General features: G+C 52.6%; 1 protein-coding gene across 3 annotated transcripts in view; it reads right to left on the minus strand.

The window, feature by feature from the left end:
- AK8 (adenylate kinase 8) overlaps positions 1-19,969 on the minus strand; it is a 129,212-nt gene that overhangs the window by 37,265 nt on the left and 71,978 nt on the right. For all 3 annotated transcript variants that reach the window (XM_060608265.3, XM_060608264.3, XM_060608268.3), the window contains one exon: positions 13,575-13,716. In XM_060608265.3, coding sequence (XP_060464248.3) covers positions 13,575-13,716 — 142 coding nt within the window. The remainder of the gene's footprint in view (positions 1-13,574; positions 13,717-19,969) is intronic.

A 19,969-nucleotide genomic window follows, 5' to 3' on the forward strand; every position in this document is an offset into this window, starting at 1 on the left:
CAACGGTCCCCAGGCTGGAAAATAATGGAAAAGCCTTCCTTTTTTCCCCTTCGGTTCTTCTTCAACGTTTTGTTTTTTTTTTTTTTTTTTTTTTTTTTTTTATTTATTTTTGGGACAGAGAGAGACAGAGCATGAACGGGGGAGGGGCAGAGAGAGAGGGAGACACAGAATCGGAAACAGGCTCCAGGCTCCGAGCCATCAGCCCAGAGCCTGACGCGGGGCTCGAACTCACGGACCGCGAGATCGTGACCTGGCTGAAGTCGGACGCTTAACCGACTGCGCCACCCAGGCGCCCCTCCCCTTCGGTTCTTCTTTACTGGAAGATTAAAACGCGGTGGCTGCAGGGGCCGTGGGCTGCCGGCCCCTTCACCACCATTACGGGCCACGTCCCGGGGGCTCGAGGCCCAGGGGTGCTCGTCCTTCCTTACTCCAGGCCGGGTGATCCAGCCGCCGCCTCTGGGAACCACGGCCTGGCCTCGCCTCCAGCCCCCAAGGTGGCCACCGAATTCCCATCCCCCGCTGGGATTTAGGTGGGTTAGAGGTTAGTGCCAGGCTGCTCTCGGAGCCTGCGGGCGGCGTGTGGGTGGCCGGGCGCTAGCGACAGTGAGCAGCGCCGTGGGAACCTAGCTGGTGGCCCGGGAAGATGGTGCCTCGGGCACGTGGGGGCCGCCGGTGGATACGAAAGTGAGGACAAATTGGTCCACAGGGCAGTGCCAGGACGCCAGAGCGCGCACGGGCAGGGCTTTCAGACATGCCGGGGGGGTCACCGCACAGTGGACGAAAGGGCTGCAGGGGTGGATGAATGGTCTCCGGGCCGAGCTTAAACCTCCTGAGGTTTGTCTCCCAAATCGCACCTTAACCGTGGAAGGTGGAGAAGGCAGAATCGGGCCAGGCCGGCACAGGACAGGTGCGACGCAGCATCTCACAAGCCCCGTCTTGACCCAGTTTCAAAGTCTTGCCTGGGAATTCTCAACGTCTCTTCTGACACAGCTTGCTGAGCCCCCTCCACTCCCACCACTTCCCTGCGGGGCTCCCACACTCCATCTGGGGACAGCCCCTATGCCCTGCCCCACCCCAGATTATTTAAATTAGCCAATCCACAGAGAGCTCGTAAAACCCAGCTGCCCCCCCCCCCCCCCCCCGCCCCCTGGCCATCCGCAAGCGGCCACACGCAAGCCGCCTTCACCGCTCGGCGGCTCTTTCCTGTCCCAGTGCAACCGCCAGTGTGGCCCGTGTGGCAGCCACCTCCTATTTGGAACTGTAAGTAAACGAAAGTTCTGCCTCGCATCTGAGTGTCACTGTGTTGTGTCCAGCCGTCGAAAGAATCTTTAGACTGTGGGGCGCCTGGGAGGCTCAGTCGGTGAAGCAGCCGACTTCGACTCAGGTCACGATCTCACGGTTCGTGAGTTGGAGCCCCGCATCGGGCTCTGTGCTGTCAGCGCAGATCTCGCTTCGGATCCTCTGTCCTTCTCTCTGCCCCTCTCCTGTTCATGCTCTCTCTCTCCTTCTCAGGAATAATTTTAAAAACATTAATAAAAAAAAAAAGGACCTTTAAATTGTATAAAACAACAGGGGTCTCCAACAAAAGTGCGATTTGTTTTTGTCTATTTGCAGAATCTTTCTTCTGCCCCGCGCAGCGTGCCGCAGCGCTGGTGAGCAGGGAACCACCTTCCTCTGACCAGAGGGACACGGTCACAAGGGGCCACAAGGCCTCGCACCTGCCATCTCGGTGAGCTCCAATCTCTCTTCAGAAGCTCTGATCTCCACGGACAGGCTCGGAGTCCCCAGCACATTAGAAATAAGCATGGTTCGCCCGTATGGAGCCCCCGTGATGCCAGGCTCTGTGGAGAGGGTTTCCCTGCACCATCTCCTCGAACCCCTCCACCTGATGTCCTAAAGGTTCCTGCCCCTGGTTGTCGGTTGAGGAAACTGAGGCACAGAGAGGCTAATAACCTGCCGCGGGAAAGTCAGGTTTCGATTTGTAATCTAATGGCAACATCATCTTGGTGGCACAGAGCACTTTCCAATTCATAGACCCCTTCCATCCATGTTTTCCCAGCAAATCGAGACGTGAAGCAGGTGTGCAAAACCACGCTGTGAACTGTCGGGCACCTCTGGGGGTGGGAAGGACGGCGCAAAAGAGGCAGCTGCCCAGTGTCGCAGGACAGAGGACAGCCGGAGAGCTGAGGCCGTGGTCTGCCCCTACTCCCACCCCCACGTGCCACGCTGTCTCTTTCACCCTTGACCCCAGACACGCTGTTGAGACAATCGCTACTTCCTCCAAAGCCCTTCGAGCCCTCCCCGCGCCACCCTCGTGGAACAAAGTCAGCGGGACCTGGGGAGCCTGGTGTCACGGCGGCCCAGTGACTCCGCTGTTAGGAGGGGTCTTGCCGCTGACGGTCTTCAAGAGAGATCTCTGCCAAAAACAAAGGCGCCCGCAGAGCACACGGGGAACGATATGTATTCCAGCCCATGTCTGGTAAACTCTCAGACTACGGCGGCAAGGCAGGGTCACTTGGGTTCTATTAGCTCAATTAATGAGGAGTAAGATAAGGCTAACACGCTGCTCGTCGGGCGGCTCAGCACAGAGCTGGAGTAATGGAGTTATTAACCTCAGTCAGCCACCGAATTGTGCGGCCGATTCCAACTCCATTTCCTGGTTCAGGCCTCCATTAATGGGCTGTTTATTATCCCTAATCCACGTAAGGATCAGCTGCGGAGATATGAGAGCTTCCTGGAAGGACCGAGTGATAATAAAAAAGAGAGAGAGAGCAGAGGAAGGTAAGAAATCCCCTCTATCTTGCATTTTAATTGTTCTCCAGTCCCCCTGCTGGCTGTCCCCCCGGAGCTCATAGCGCCCTTCTCACTTTGGAACACGCTAGAAAAGGCAAAGCCATCATCCAGGGCTTTCACTGTGTTGTCCCCGAACATACAGCGTCATACGGAACTCAAAAGAACAAGTTTTGAAATCAAATTAGAGAGCTCCGGCGTGGAAACTACAGACCAGTTCAGTTTTTACAAACTGTCACAATGCCGTCTCACTCCACTGTCCCATATTTTACAGAATCAAAACCGAGAAATCAAACCAGCGTTCAGCAGAACAATTTAGCAACACCACTAAACGCCCTGACGGTGACCCTCCGGTTTGCCTGGCCCCACGAGGTCCTTCTGGACAAAGGGCGAGTGCCTCTCGGTCTTTTTCAGGGTCATTCTCCTGTGCCACGTGCCGCCGGCTGAATAAGGAGCCAACTGCCCCAAGGTCAGCCCACCCCGATCTTTAAAATGCCTTCTGTGGGTAAGAAAAGCAAACAGCTACTGGAGGAAAAAAATATTTTTAGGCTATCAGGAAATCATGTGTGCCAACCCATAACGAGGAGATACAGCAAATACGCCCTGACGGCCATCCCTTCTGAGTCCATTTGCCATTTTGGTTTCTTTTTATTTTGAACAGGAATTCAAAATCACACAAGTGACTACCAGAAACGTTTTGATGCTCCTGACTGTGTGGACGAATCTGCAGCCCGCCCATGCGGGTGTGTGTGTGTGTGTGTGTGTGTGTGTGTGTGTGTGTGTCTGTGTGTGATACACTATCACGCGAACACACTCTGTCTTCTCTCTAGGACGGGAGTGCCGTAAGGGTGAAAAGAGTAGAGGCTATTGCCCCGTTTGACACATAGGAAGCAGAGATGACAGTGTTTTTCAAGCCGGCCCGCTGGGGTGAATGTCAATCACATCGCAGAAAGGACAGAACGGAACCGCTCAGAGCAGGCGCTGGGTTCAGGCCTGGTCTGTTCCGTGGGGTCTAAGGCTTCCCCAAGCCAAGTGCCTTTCGCAGAAAAAGCCTGCTTTCTGGGGCCGCTGAGAGGATCTGCAGTGAGATGTAAAGAAACCCGTAATTGGCACTCGGGTATCACCCTCACTCTCAGCAGGATGAGGAGGACGGTGGGGGGCAGGGGGGGCAGAGGAACCAGGAGGGGAGGAAGTGTCCTCAGAGGGAGGGATTCTAGTCAGCGCCAGCGGCAGCCTGGGACCGGCCCGAGATGTCCCTGGCCTTGCTTCAAGGGTCTGGCCCCCAGACATCGGACGCGCTTCTCTGGACGGGGGTGGGGTTCCCAGCCCCTAGGGGCCTGGCGCCCGTGTTTGCCAACCTGCTCCCCTCCCTGGTCTGCCCTCCGCTCCCTGGAGGAAACGGCCACGGGTTTAGCAAAGCCGACGACGCACCAGGCACCAAGTGGGAGCCGAACGCAAGGAGCGGGGACCGGTCACTGCTTTCCCAAGGCTCCTCTGGGCTCCTCTGGATGTGGGACACCCTGACCCGCTAGTTTACAAAATGATGATGAATAAAAATCCCAAAGCACCACCACTCTCTCGAAGGAACCCTGTGAGCAGTTTCCCATTTGCATACAAGGAGCTGGGACACAAAAGCTCGTCTAAAACCTGGTCCTTGGGGGATTGCTTTACAGACCCCAAAGTTAGGGCACCGAAACAGAAAAAGAGAAAGAGTAAAGAGTAAAGAAGACCGCGTCGTAAATAAATTCCACTCGCTCAGCCGGGGTCCCCTCCTTTACCCTCTTCCCCAGTGATTTCCAAGGAATGCCTCGGCAGCTCTGACCTCGGGCTGGCCTCGCAGCCAGACAGGACTGGGGGGCCTTGGCTGCCCAGCCACATAGCAGGGGAGGGAGGTTCAAGGCCACAGCTTGCCCCGCCCCTCTTCGCCCCACTGAGGAGGAGGGAGGGGGTGCGGAAACCCAGCCTGTCTGCTCCCCGGCAAACTTCCCAACATCAATCAGAATCCTCTACTCCCTCTCTATGGTAAACATTAATTTTAAAGGGAAGGACCGCGCCACAAACTTGCTGCATGAAATGAATTATTTTACAGCCAGGCGGAGGGCAGAGTCTGGATACAGCCTCGGATAGCTCTTTCTTTGTTTCTTTCTTTTTCTTCTCCCTTTTTTTTTCTTTCTTTTTTTTTTTACTATGATGATGTTTTAACAAACTTTATAGCCCATTTTATTTGTTCTCAAATAACTTTTTCTCCTTCTTTGCAACACATCAATTACTTGGTCTGTTTCCCTCACCGTGTGATGTTGGAATCTAGAGATTGATATTGCTTGGCAGAATATAATTTAGTATTATGTGCCACGGGTTTATGAGGTAGGAGTCAAACAAAACATTGCGTTTGAACACTATCCATTTATTAGCTCTGAGAAGAGATTTATATTTGACAAGGAGACAATAACTTTGTTTTCTGATAAGCCAGAGAGGTGTATTTCGGTGTCCGACACAGATCAGCTTCTCCTTCTCCAATAACTCTATTTACTGGCATGAATATATTTTAATAATAAAATTGATATATATGTAAATTTATTTTAATCTAATTTCATCGAACCCTCCTAAAAAAAAAAAAGAGGCTTTGTAGATTGTTTTCATGTCTGAATTATAGATTTCTGTATCGTATTCCCAGATTGATTTCTAGGCTATAATTCTGCCAAGGTTTCCTCCTCGTGTCAGAAACAGCAACGCCACAGCTAGACTGCTTTATAATTGGCATCACAACTGAGCCAGAATTACAGCCCGGATATTCATGCCAATGCCAGGCGGGCTCATTTTAGAATATTTCTCGCTTTCTCAGCCTGGATCTGGACTTGAAGGTTTATGGCTAAAATTACCTTCTGCATTAATCATAAAAATGTTAATTGAAGGCTGGGGGGGGGGGGGAATGGAGTAGTCAGACCCGAGGAGGAGGAGGAGGAGGAGAGGAAAATAAGGAAAGGTGATGGAGCAGGGGTGACGATGAGACCTGTGTTGGAAACAAACATCTGTTTTTCCCTGTTTGGCCTCCGCCCTGGGGGTCAAATAAATTAAATCAGCATTGTTTACTAAGTCTTTAGAACCTGAGTTTATTGGCGAATGGAGAAATGCTCCCTCGCAAACCTGCCCTAAATCAGAGAGCTTCTTGAGTATTCTCCCCCTGTGTGCTTCTGAATAAACACGGTGCCCTCGCCTGTCTAAAACTGCCGTTTCCTCCCTCGGGGCTCAGAAGAATCGAGCACTGGATCCTTGCCTCCAGCCTCCCCCAAAGTGACCGTTCTGCAACTTCCCAGAGCCTTTCATCTTCAGGTAGACGACCCCCTTGCACAGAAGCTAGCCCACTGGCACCCTAGTGTGTTAAGCTGCCAGAACACGAAGGGTGGACACTTAGCCCCATGGCCCTGTGGCCCCTGGAGGTCCTCAGACAACACGGGTAGTAAGACAGGAAGCCTCGGCCATTTGCCCCAGAACCAGACGTCTCCGCCTCCCACAGGAAGCCCTCCGGCCTCAACTCTAGGGGTTGAGGAGAATGCCCCCCCACCCAGAGGGCCGCCTCCTAATCCCCAGAATGTGGGAATCTGTTACTCCCCCTGGCAAAAGGGATTCTGCGGATATGATTCAGATAAAGACCCTCACATGGGTCAGATTATCCCGGAGTTTCTGGGTGGGCCCAATCTAACCCCGTGGGTCCTGAAAGCCTGAGAAGTGTCCCCAGCTCTGGTCAGGGGGAGACGTGACTATGTCCACGTGTGCAACGTTGCTGGTTTTGGAGACGAAGGGGTTCAGGGGCCAAGGACGGTGGGCAGCCTCCTGGAAAGGGTGAGGAGATGAATTCTTCCCAGAGCTTCCAGAAAGGGACACAGCCTGCCAACTACTGATTTTAGGCCTACAGTGCTGGGTGACGATAGATTTGTGTTGTTTAAGCCACCAAGTTTGTGGGGATTTATTAAAGCAGTCGCAGAAATAAAATAATATACCAACTCATGCCGTTCTTACGCAAAAGACAGGCCTATTATTCAAGGACAAATCGTTGGCAAAAGACAAGCAGGGAAACATGCTTCCCAAAAAATGGTGATAGATAGATAGAAAGAAAGGAAGGAAGAAAGAAAGGGGGGGGGAGGGAGGGAGGGAGGGAGGAAGGAAGGAAGGAAGGAAGGAAGGAAGGAAGGGAAGGAAAAAAAATAGAGAGAGAGAGACAATGAATACCCTTTGGAAGAAAAATTACTCCAGGAAACCTAAGCACATTTTTCAATCAAGACTTATCAATACACTCAACACAATTTAGGAAAAACAGACTCTACCATGGAAGAAATCATGGAAAAGTTGCAAGATAGAAGAGGAGATGAGCAAAAGCTGACAGAGTTAAAGGAGAAAATGAAGGGAAACATAAAAACATTATAGAGGGGCGCCTGCGTGGCTCAGTCGGTTGAGCGTCCAACTTCAGCTCGGGTCATGATCTCACAGCTCATGAGTTTGAGCCCCGCATTGGGCTCTGTGCTGATGGCTCAGAGCCTGGAGCCTGCTTCGGATTCTGTGTCTCCCTCTTTCTCTGCCCCTCCCCTGCTTGTTCTGTCTCTCTCTGTATCTCTCTAGCTCTCAAAAATAAATAAACGTTAAAAAAATTTTTTTAAAGCATTATAGAAATGAAAAACCAGGGGCCATGAGACAGTAACACAACAGAACATAGTTGAAGTTATCATGAAGGACAGATGGGAAACGAACAAGACATGAAAGCTACTAGAAAAAAATTCCCAATTATGGAAAACAGATGATAGCTATCCGACACGCACATGAGTGGTCTTCCTGGAGAAGAGGGCCAAGCAAATGAGCCAGGAAAATAGTAATATGTGTACTAGAAGAATGTCCTCCTGAAATAACGTACCCGGATGGGATGCATAAGATCTCAGGGAAAAGTCATCAAGAGAAGCAAGACTGAGGTCTAGCCAGTGTAAACGAACTTGGGGGGTGGGGGGAGAGCACACGAGGGCACCCAGACAGAAGACGCACTTGACCCACCGCCCCCCGGGGGAATTCCTACAGCCCCAGAGATGGCCGAGGACAGTGCGGAAATGATTCAGGAATGCCGGTGGGGAAGAAATTTGACCCAACGGTTCTTCACTTTGCCAGATGTTGTTCACAAATAAAGGTAACAGAAAGGCACTCTCAAACGGGCAAGAATTTAGGGCGTCTAGCGTGCACGTGCCCCGGCTGAAAATGCATCACAGACGACCCATTCAAAGGAAAGACGAATCAAAATTGGTAAATGGGAGGTTGCGTTACGGAAATAGCTGATGTTGAACTCTGAATCCGGTTGAAGACAGGGAACTAAAAGCTCACAAGTGTCATAATTATTGCTGGAGACAACATCATCGTTACATCTCTAGAAAGAAACGCTTAGCAATCTTGAAAACACGAATGTGTGTCCCACAGACCGGCACAGAACAGCCTGAGGACGTGTGTCCCCGCCTGCCCCTCTTCACGACAGAGAGTGGACCGGCAGGGGCGAAGAGGGAGCACGTGGGGAGCACTCTCTCTTTCTCCTGCACGTGACAGTCGAGAGCCTCTGTTTCATTTGACAAAGTGAGACGTACAAGCCTAACCGTGTACATGAAATGTACAAAGCGTGCCGGAGACACAGACCACCGTCCACACGGATTAGCGGAGAAAAGAGAAGGTAACAACTGCAGTAAGAAAAGTCAAAGAAAACACAAACCAGGAAGAAAAGACTCAGTCGGCGGACGGGTGGAGCATGCGACTCTTGATCTCTTGGGGTCGTGAGTTCGAGCCCCACACTGAGTGTAGCGTTTACTAAAAAAATAAGTAAATAAACTAAAGAAAAAAAAAAAAGATGGAAAACCCAGGGTGCCTGGGTGGCTCTGTTGGTTGAGCGTCCGACTTCAGCTCAGGTCATGATCTCGTGGGTCATGGGTTCGAGCCCCGCGTCTGGCTCTGTGCTGACAGCTCAGAGCCTGGAGCCTGCTTCCGATTCTGTGTCTCCCTCTCTCTCTGCCCCTTCCCTGCTCATGCTCTGTCTCTCTCTCTGTCTCAAAAAATAAATAAACATTAAAAAAAATGTTTTTAAGATGGAAAACAAAGGAAGCCCCAGTGAAGCATAAAATAAAGTGATAAAGGCAAAAATAAGTGGGATATTTTCAGCTATTCAAGGAATAAAAAAAAGCAGGTTGAGTAAAAAAAAACACATTAAGCCCAATTTCATTCTGTCCGCACGATAACAAAAAATAAGGGAAGCAAACTAGTTGAAAGTAAAACACAAAGAGGCCGCGGGCTGAGTTCCAAGTACGAATGTCACATTGAAACATGCACCAAACTGTTTCCTCCCAAAGCACCCCCCCCCCCCCGCGAAAAAATGACTCAAGGGGCTTTAGAAACCGACCCGACGCGACAGAGAGAACGGAGGAAGGGGACACGGACACAAAATGTCCGGGGCTGGAAAGCAGGTGTGCAGGGGGCAACCAGCTGCAGAGACCCCAACGGCCAACCCCGAGTCAGCAGTAGGAACGGCTGAGAACAAACCCAGCGTTCACCAGCAAGCCCTCAAAGGCTCAGGCACAGGCACCACTCTGGAACCAGTGGCTGAAATAAGGAGGACTGGTTGAAGAGATTAAACCCCAGATCCCTTCCTCACACCGTCTTGCTGGGCCAGTGTCTCTCCTCCTCCACTTGGGTAGAAATGGAAGGTTTCTGCTCTAGAGAAGGTATAGTTCAGGCTCCTTGGGCCGAGGAATGCCAAGCACAGGTCAGAGCTTGCATCTGTACCGAAATTAGGGGAAATAAATGAAAAATATGCACATGGCCTGCAGCACGTGATGCCTCCTTCCGTTTCCGCCTGCCTCCCACTGTCCTGCTCCCCCCTGGACCCCAGAACCTCACCATCCGGAAGGAAGCTGAACGAGTCCTCTTGGACAAAGCTGAGCATCATGGGGGAGTTTGGCGGAGGGTTCTGCATAAATGGCCCCAAGAGACCGCCCTTCCATGAAGACAAAGTCCACGGGCCACAAGGTCCCACCCACTAACATCTTAATCCCCTACTCTAACACTGGAGCAAACCACCAAGGGTGACCTGACATCTGAAAAACAATCAGACCGACAAGCCAACAAGAGAATCTACTGAGAAAGGACGAGGCCAAGACAGACAGAACCTTGGAGCACGTGGCTGGCCCGGTTGGTTGAACGTCCGGCTCTCGGTTTCGGTTCAGGTCATGATCTCACAGTTTGTGAGTTCAAGCCCCGCATTGGGCTCTACGCTGACAGTGGAGGCTGCTTGGGATTCTCTCTCTCCCTCTCTCTCTGCCCCACCCCTGTTCTCTCTCTGTCTCAAAATAAATAAGTTAAAAAAAAAAAAAAGACTGACAAAACTTTAACAGAAAGGGGAAACCCCCACCTCCTGCCATAACAAGCCTGTCACGAACATGTCCAGAGACAGAATAATTCATTTAACAAGATCAATAAAATTTAAAAGGAACATTCCAGATTAGCTTCGGGGACAACCAAGTAAACCAGACCCACACCAAAGAAACGAATGAAATCTTATAGTGAAGCTTTACGACCCTGGGGATAAAGGAAAGATCTACCAAGTTCCAGAGGGAAGAAAAAAGGCCACGTACGAAGAACCAGGAATCACACTGGCATTGGGCTTCTTAACAGCAATTCAAAATGGCGGAGGGAAAGTGACTGGGGTAATTCCTGGCCCCACCAACCGACCCTGCAAGTAGGAAGGTAGGATAAGGGCACTTCGGGCCGTACCAAGTCTCAAAAAATGTATCTCCCACACAACCTTTCTCAGGAAGCTACTGATGGATGTGCTTGACCAAAACAAGGCAGTAAACCAAGAGAAAGAAAATCGGGAGACGTGGAAACAAGCTTCCTCACGTGGGAGGGGGGCGAAGGGAACCTTCGGGTGCTCGTGCACGGGAGCATCGGGATGACTGTGCACCCGTGGAGGGGGACCTCTTCAGTCTGGAACAAGTGTGTTGAGGACATGACAGCCTCCTTCTGTTAAAACCACAGTTTTTTAAAAAAATTTTTTTTTATGTTTATTTATTTTGAGAGAGAGAGCAGAGGAGGGGCAGAGACAGAGAGGGAGAGAGAGAATCCCACGCAGGCTCCGTGCTGTCAGTGCAGAGCCAGATACGGGGCTTGAACTCGGGAACCAATGAGGTCATGACCCGAGCCGAAACCAAGAGTCAGACGCTTAACCGGCTGAGCCACCCAGGCGCCCCTAAAACCACCTTTTTTTTTTTTTTTTAACGTTTATTTTTGAGACAGAGAGACAGAGCATGAACAGGGGAGGAGCGAGAGAGAGGGAGACACAGAATCGGAAGCAGGCTCCAGGCTCCGAGCTGTCAGCACAGAGCCCGACGCGGGGCTCGAACTCACGGACCGTGAGATCGTGACCTGAGCCAATGTTGGACGCTTAACCAACCGAGCCACCCAGGCGCCCCCTAAAACCACCTTTTTAACTCGAGGAACAGCTAGAGGCCAGACGGAGGAAGAGTATGGGGCTCGGAAAACAGGAGAAGGACAAAGGAACTCCCGTGATGCCACAGTGGGTAAGTCTGACAACAGCCATGCCATCAGCCAAGAGGAAACAAAACAAAAAAACAGTCCAACCGAGAGAGAGGAATCAGAGGGAAAGAAAAAGCCTGCGGCCGACAGATTACATAGCCTGACGGACCTTGTGGCAAACTATTCGGAGGGGCTCTAATAAGGAGTGGAACTAGTTAGCACATAGATACAAAGAAAGGTAGGCAAGCGAAAAAGCAAGGTGATTATGAGCTTCAGGAACGACGAAATAAGAAAAATTTAAAAAGGCAAAACAGACCAAAAGGCGTGCCTTCCGGTGGAGCTGGCCCCTGAGAGCGGCTGTTCTAGAAGAATCAGTGTGTGCCTTCTACCTCTCTGGCCAGAACCTGGGAGGTCCTGAGGCAGACTGCAACACAGACACTCTCTCTCTCTTTCCCTCTCTCTCTCTCTCTCTCGCTCTCTCTCTCTCTCTGATACCGATGTTTTGCTACTGAGGAGGGGCACAGGGGGCGCTCAGACACCCTGCGGTCGTGTCAAAGACGGTCACTTCCGTCAGGGCGACATTTCACAAGGAACACATCGCTGACCCAAGCCTTTGTGAGCTGCGTAACACGGCACCAACACACACAAAGCAAAAGCTGCAGGAAATAAGGAAGCAGGAGAAATTAATAAAAATGCGGTGTTAGCGGGAAGTCAGCAAATCAGTCCACAGGATGACAGACACAAAAAACAAACACAGCAATGAGGAGACAAGGACAGAGGGGACCTAGGGGGACCTAAGGGGCGCCGGCTGGCTCAGTCAGGGGAGCATGTGTCTCTCGATCGAGTGGTCGTGGGTTCGAGCCCCATGTCGGGTGTACAGATGACTAAAAAAAATAAACTTAGAAAAGAGAAAGTGTGACTTAATAACGTATATTTAATTCTATAACTTCAAATTTAAAATACACATTCTTGGGGCGCCTGGGTGGCTCGGTCGGTTGAGCGTCCGACCTCGGCTCAGGTCACGATCTCGCGGTCCGTGAGCTCGAGCCCCGCGTCGGGCTCCGTGCCGACGGCTCGGAGCCTGGAGCCTGCTCTGGATTCTGTGTCTCCCTCTCTCCCCCTCCCCTGCTTGTGCACGCTCTCTCTCTCACTCTCTCTCCCCCTCTCAAAAGTAAGCAAGCATTAAAAAATTTATAAAATGCACATTCTTCTCAAATACTGTCGAATAGCCTTCCACAGAATGCCAATAATGTTTATTTTAAATTAGAGGTTGCACTTCAACAACTTCTCCACATGCCACGTGACGATAAAAAGCCAATAACGAAAAGCTGAAATGATAACGATAAGATGCCAAGTACCTAGGAACTCAAAAACTCTCCCAAACCAAGTCGCGGTCTCTGCCACGAGGGACCCCAAAACAGCCAGATACCTAGCAGGTTCCTTAATCGTTGCCACCGTTTGCAGGTTAGGACCAACCAGAGAAAGCCACATATGGTCCCCCGGCCAAGCACACGGGGCACCCCGCTTCGAGGTGGCCACCCCTCGACCCGGCCTCCCAGGGCAGCATCTCGGGCAGGGCGCACCCGGGAGGCCTTCCCGCTCCGCTGCCGGCCTCCGGGCCGCTGCCGAACCCGAGCGGCGTGGCGACTCCCTCGCCAGAGCGAGCTCAGACTTCTTAGCCTTTCTTGTTTCCACTGGAACCCCCCTCGTTTCCTCCCACAATACACACAGTGACGGCGTGCTCTCCGGTGCACGTCAGCGGAGGAGGAACGCGATGTTCCACGACATTGGACGCTGTTTTGGAACAAATGGCCAACCATCTGGGGAGGAAGTGCTCAGCCCGTGCCCCATACCCGCATCAGAATATATGCCCGATGCACCAAAGGTTTAAACGCAAACCGTGCAAGAGGAGAAACGGCAGGAGACATCCATTCACTGGCACAATCCCCTGGGGAAGGCGAGGCTGTCTGGGGTGGGTCGGCATTCACGGGCGAGGAAGTTCGGGTCCCGCGAGGTAAGTGACAGAGCTGGGACCTGAACCCAAGCCTGACTCCTAGTTCACGGGGCAAACGGGGCGGGTGGCCGGGGACGGGGAAGGGGGAGGTGTCGAAGAGCCATGCCACTGCAGGGGCAGTGGAGCTTCTGGTAAACCGCAAGCTGTCACCGGGACCTCGTCGGCCGAGCCCCTGGGGAGGGGGTGCCCAGTGGCAGTGACCTTCCGGAAGGGGGCGGCTTACCTGCTGGGCTGGTGGCCCAGGCTGTGCAGCATGTGCGCCTGGTCCAGGTCTCTCGGGAAGCCGTGCAGCACCCACCCCTTCTGAACGCTGTCCTGCTGGCTCAGCCTCTGGCCCAGCAGCTTCATGATGATGCTGTCAGGGACTGCAGGGAGAGGAGGGCGGGCGGTCACGCTGTCATCCTGGGCACCGCTCCTGACCCAACGGGAGGGTGAGGGAGCATCGGCCGCCTGGGGGCCGTGGGTTCCCTAGCTTTCCTTGACTCTGGATTGACCTGGTGAAGGGTCGGGTTTGGGTGGACAAGGCTGGGGGTGCCCAGGTCCCTCCCAGGCCCCAGCAATTGGAGGAACGCAGGCCGTGGGAGAAGGGAAACCGCACTGGATGACCTTGACCTTGATCTTGACCCTCCCCTGACCTTGACCTTGACCTTGATCTTGACCCTCCCCTGACCTTCACACGATGCCACACCCATCAGCAGCCAGGTTAGTCCCCGTTCCTGCAGGATCTGGTTTTTTGCAGCAAGAGGCTTTTTTGGGGTAACACAGCAGGCCCCCGGTGAAGGTTTACTCTGGATGTTTTCTGCTAATTTGCGGCACATAGGCAACTCCTGCTTCTCTCCTTCCTCCGCTTCTCCCCTCCTTGATGTCTAGAATCAGATCTCTAGAATTGCAGCTGTGGTGAGAACCAGAGACTGAAACACAGTCTCAAGGAGAACGAGATCTTGAGAGGATTCTTGTTTACGTTACCGCAATTGACATTTTCCCAAAATTTACACCTCGCCTCTCAGACTCATTAAATGTCCTGTGTGGCTGATGTACTCCCTTCGAGCAATTTGCACTGCATTTCCTGCACTTTGCACTCATTTTTCCAGAAATACTTGGTAAATATTACCCGTGTTTGCTATAGATGTGGCCCCCGACGAGCGGGCTTCCTTGAGTTGCAGTGAGGGTCTTTGGCAGCTTCTCGGGAGAGGCCCAGCCGCCATGCCAACCGGCCATCCGTGCGTCGGGCAAGTGGCCCTGGTGCACACATCTGGAACCTGCCAAAAGGCCCCAGACTGACGGCCAGGTGAGCACACGGGTGAGAGAGGCAGAAACAGCCGTTTTCCTCCAGGGCCAGAACGTGCTGGTTACGCTCTTGACCAAAGGACCAAAAACCTTATTTGAGTGATTCACATTTCCCTGAATTTGTCCCTTCCCGCACCTTCCAGCCTTTCTACCCCAGGCCTGAGGAAAGATCAGAAAAGGGCATTCGCCCTTGAGAGAACATCTGGCATGAATGAGAAGTTGATGCAGCTCATCCCCTCTCTTCCCCCTGCTTACACCTGCTGTGGCTCCCCAGTGCTCGGAGGATAAGAGCGGTCCCCTCCCCCAAGGCCAGCAGTCCCTTTCAGTCCCTGACTCCTGACTCCCTCCCCGGTGACTCTCCCCCAGCTCTTCACCTCCCCTTGAGTCTGCCAGTCCCTCCTTCCAGAAAGCCCCTCCCCCACACCTTGCCTGGGGCAAGACTTTCCATTCAACCTTCAGGGGCCCCAGTGGAATGGCCCCAGGGGTTGCGGCCAGGTTGGGTTACTTCACTTGCTACCCTCGTCATCGTCGTCATCGGCTGTCCTCTTGTGATGTCTGCCTCTCCCAAAAGACACTGGAAGTCTTTTCCATGAGGAAAAAGACTTTTCCAGGAGGGAAAAGACCACGCCCACCTCATTTCCCCCCCATGATTAACATAGTGCCCAGCACGCAGTAGGTGTGGAATAATAAATAGACCGGAGGCTTCTTTTTTCAAAAGCTCCACTGCAACTCACCAAACATGTTAAAAGCAACTTGCCCAGACTCTGGGGAGCCCGGGCGGGAGAGAGGAGAGAACTCGGGCTTGAGGGGCACGCAAACCTAGGGTCTCAGCCCTGCCCTCAGGTGCCGCCGACCGACCTCAGTTGGTCACTCGACCTCTCCAAGGGTCAGCTTGCTCACCTGACGGGGAAAAAGGATGACAGGGTCTGTCCCCGCGGGGTTCACGGTGCACACAAATTTCCAGGCACGTGGCAGCCACTCAGAGATGGTGGCTGATATGTTTCGGTTCGGGAGATGTACGTTGGGAAGTAAAACATACTGAATGTGTCCACGTGTCCTCCGTGGTCACGGTGTTCTGAGAACAGACTGCTGGCCGGCGATGCAGGAGGCCAGCTTCAAACGAGCCTTGAGACTTAAACACAGAGACCTCGGGAGAGGCCCAGGCAAGCTCCGAGAGTCATAACGTCAGGGCTTGTCCCCCAGGCTACAGATCCCTGTTGACACAGGGTATGTTGGCTCTCACCGCATGGCCCTGCGAGGATTTCGGGTACGGGGAGCCAGCCCTCCGATCACCGTGGGAACAAATAATGCATCTGTTCTCTGATCTGGGAAACCAGTGCCTTGTTTCAGGACAAATATAGATTAAGCACAAAATGGGTTAAGAATCTGCCACGCAGCTTTCCAATCCTAAATATTTACGAGTGTTTTCACCTAAATAAGAAACTAATACAGAAATAAGCCCTTCCCAGCGATCTGTCCAGTGGATAGTTACGGAGCATCCGTGCTATGCCAGGCACTGTGTTGGCCACTATAATACATGGCAAGCAAGGATCCAGGGGCCCTGCCCTCCCAACGTTTACATTCTAGAGAGGGAGACAGCGCACAGACACATAACCACCGCGGAGAATCATAAGTACGATGAAGAAAACAAACCAAGTGATGGGAGCCTGCTGGTTTGGGTCCAGAATGGCCTCTGGGCAGGTCACATCTGGCTGAGGTCCAAATGGGAGTCCAAGTGCACAAAGACCCAGAGAGTATGTTGTAGGAAGACAGGATGGCAAGGGCCCCGGGCCCTGAGGCTGGAACGATCTGGACACATTCAAGTTTCAGAGAAAGGGCCCATGGGGCTGGAGCTGAGTGGTCCGCGGGGAAGTGAGAGCAGACAGGCCCACGAGGCCTTCAGAGGGGAAGGGGGTCTGGGCCACACACAGGCCATCTTGGGAACAATCGTGGGTTTGCCTTCGGTGCATATTTAGTCAATGAGCCCACGGGAGTTAATCTCAGGATCCTGGACTTGGCCACGTTTGCACAGGGACCGGCCATCTTGTGGTATCCGCCAGTGGACCCCCCAGTTGGGGTCCCCACGCCCCGAGGATGTGGCTAATGAAAAGCACGATTTTCTAAGTGGTCAGCGCAAGGCTCCGAAGAGCAAAAATGGACGTCATATAAAGTCCGCGAAGAGCTTGGGCTGAGGACCCTGAATGAAAATCGCCAGCTGACAGCTCCGGCTTTGTAAGCCTCTGGAGAGGAAACGCCTTTTGCTGAGCCCCCAAGCGCGGAGCCCTTTACGTCTGCGGGAATCTGAGCAGCTGGGAGGTGCCACAAGCCTCCGGCAGTTCCCTGTCAGAGTCTGGCTGCGGGGAGAGGGGCCCTTGGCTTCCCTCTTCTAGTCCCGGTTCCGCCCCAACCTGCTTTGACGCTCTGAACCTCAGTGTCTTCTGCAGACTGGGAAGGCAGATGGGCTGTGCTCAGGGTGGGGTGGGGGAGGTGCAAGGAGGAGTTGTGATACGGCTGCCTTTTTTTTTTATGTTTATTTTTGAGAGAGAGAGAGAGACAGAGCACAAGCAGAGGAGGGGCAGAGAGAGAGGGAGACACAGAATCCAAAGCGGGCTCCAGGCTCTGAGCCGTCGGCACAGAGCCTGACGCGAGGCTCGAACTCACAGACCGCGAGATCATGACTTGTGTGGGTCGGTTGGACGCTTAGTTGACTGAGCCATCCCCTGGGTGCCCCTAGCTGTCTTTTAAAAATCTTTATTTATTTTAAGAGAGAGAGAGAGAGAGAGAGGGAGCAGGGGAGGAGCAGAGAGAGAGGGAGACACAGAATCCGAAGCAGGCTCTGCAGGAGAGCAGAGAGCATAAGGTGAGGCTTCAACTCACAAACCATGAGATCATGACCTGAGCTGAGCTGAAGTCAGATGCTTTAACTGACTGAGCCACCCAGGTGCCCCGGTACAGCTGCTTTTATAAGCATTCCTTACAATAAAACCCAGAAAACTCCCCTCTTAGTTGCCCTGGATCAAATGTGGGCTGACAGCCCAGGGGTCCAGTGCACTCTTGCTTGGTAATGATGGGACCTCCCTGAACCTCAGTGTTCTCTTCAGTGGCACCTGCCTCACTGGCTGTTGTGGGACCGGCAGATGACTCATTAAAGATGCCAGATCTGGGGCGCGTGGGTGGCTCAGTCGGTTGAGCGTCCGACTTCGGCTCAGGTCGTGATCTCGCGGTTCGTGAGTTCGAGCCCCGCGTCGGGCTCTGTGCTGGTGGCTCAGAGCCTGGAGCCTGCTTCCGATGCTGTGTCTCCCTCTCTCTCTGCCCCTCCCCTGCTCGTGCTCTGTCTCTCTCTCAACAATAAATAAACATTAAAAACATTTTTTTAAAGTAAAATGAGGGGCATCTGGGTGGCTCAGTCAGTCGAGCGTCCGACTTCGGCTCAGGTCATGATCTTGCGGTCTGTGAGTTCGAGCCCCATGTCAGGCTCTGTGTTGGTGGCTCGGAGCCTGGAGCCTGCTTCCGATTCTGTGTCTCCCTCTCTCTCTGCCCTTCCCCTGTTCATGCTCTGTCTCTCTGTCTCTCAAAACTAAATAAAAATTAAAAAAATTTTTTTTCAAATAATAAAAAAGAAAGATGCCAGATCTGTTAGAGGTCTTCTGAAGGGCCGTGTGGGTGTATTTTTAGACCCTTCCCCAAGTTTATCCAGATTCCCAACAGATGGGCTACGCTGAAGCCATTGGGAAGAGTACGTGACCCTTAAATGTCAAACTTTTTGGATTAAATCTCCCCTGAGCTTAAACCTGACTTTAGGAGAGTGCTGTAGGTTTGACACAGGCTTGCCCATGGAGAAGGGGCTCCACTAGGTAATGAGCTTGCTGGCCAGTGATACCCCGGGTGCATTCAGGCCTCGGCTGTTGGGGGTGAGGGCTGGACCGGGCTAACATTTGCTGACTGGTTTCTCCAACGGTCAGGCCCTGTCAGAAAGCAAGCTGTGCTCCAGGGAGGACTGAGCTGCTCACCTGCAGCCTGATCAGGGCGATGCAGGCTGCTCGTGAGGCTCGGAGACTCAGAGGGAATGCCCTGGAAGGTCATCCCCTTGACCTCTCTCATTTCAAATTTGAAAAACTGAGGCCCAAAAGGGTTGTGGCTTAAGTGACCTCGGCTGGAGAGAAGCCTGACTCCAGGGAACAATGGAAGACGGGATGGAAACACAAAGAGACTCCTTTGGAGGGGGGTGGGGGGGGGGGGGAGTTTGCAAAGATTTCTAGAGGGAATTTCCCAATTTGTGTTGGAAGTTAAGATGTAGGGGCACCTGGGTGACTCAGTCAGTTAAGCATCTGACTCTTGATTTGGGGTCAGGTCATGATCCCAGGGTCCTGGTATCGAGTCCTGCATTGGGCTCTGCACTGAACGTGGGCCTGTGTGAGATTCTCTCTCTCTCTCTCTCTCTCTCTCCCTCTGCCCCTCCCCTACCTGCACATGCTCTCTCTCTCTAAAATAAAAAAAAAAAAAATCCTTAAAAAAAAAAAAGTTAAAACGTACATGCCTTTCGACCTAGTGATCTCATTTACAAGAACTCACACCTAACATATAATAGCAGCGGCAGGAAAAGACATGCGCCCCAAGGTGTCCATCTCAGCATCATTTCCAGTGGTGAAGATCAGATGCGATCTACGATGACCTCGGCAGAAGGCGGGTCAAATAAAGGACGGCCTGTCCGTGCCACGAGAGGTTATGTCACCTTCAAAAACCGTTTATGTTCACACTAACTTGGAAAGAGGGCTCTGGCAGAAATCAGGGGGGAAGCAAGTCAACAAACGGCTTGTATGACGCGGTCTAATTGCAATACATGTTGGGGCGCCTGGGTGGCTCAGTCGGTTGAGCATCCGACTTCGGCTCAGGTCGTGATCTCATCAGCTGATGAGTTCGAGCCCCGCGTCGGGCTCTGTGCTGACGGCTCGGAGCCCGGAGCCTGCTTCCGATTCTGTGTCTCCCTCTCTCGCTGCCCCTCCCCTGCGCGTGCTCTGCCTCAAAAATAAATAAACATTAAAAAAAAAAATACACGTAGACTGTGTATACACACAGCATACACATACACTCGTGCACACACTGCACACGTGCACACACACACAACAGAGTGGAGGGTCCCTCTTATGCCCTGTGAATCAGACCCAACCCCGCACAGAGCTCAGGGCCCTGGAGTCAAGAGAGGCAGGGACACAAGCTGGTATCCCGGCCGGAAAGGCACAAGGACACGGGAGACACGGGAGGCGGGGCTCCAAGGGGTGGAAGGCACATGCTTCCGGGAAGAAGGTGAACCACACACTGATCCTGACTTTG

Source organism: Panthera onca, chromosome D4 (assembly GCF_046562875.1).
Source record: "Panthera onca isolate mPanOnc1 chromosome D4, mPanOnc1 haplotype 2, whole genome shotgun sequence".
NCBI lineage: Eukaryota > Metazoa > Chordata > Mammalia > Carnivora > Felidae > Panthera > Panthera onca.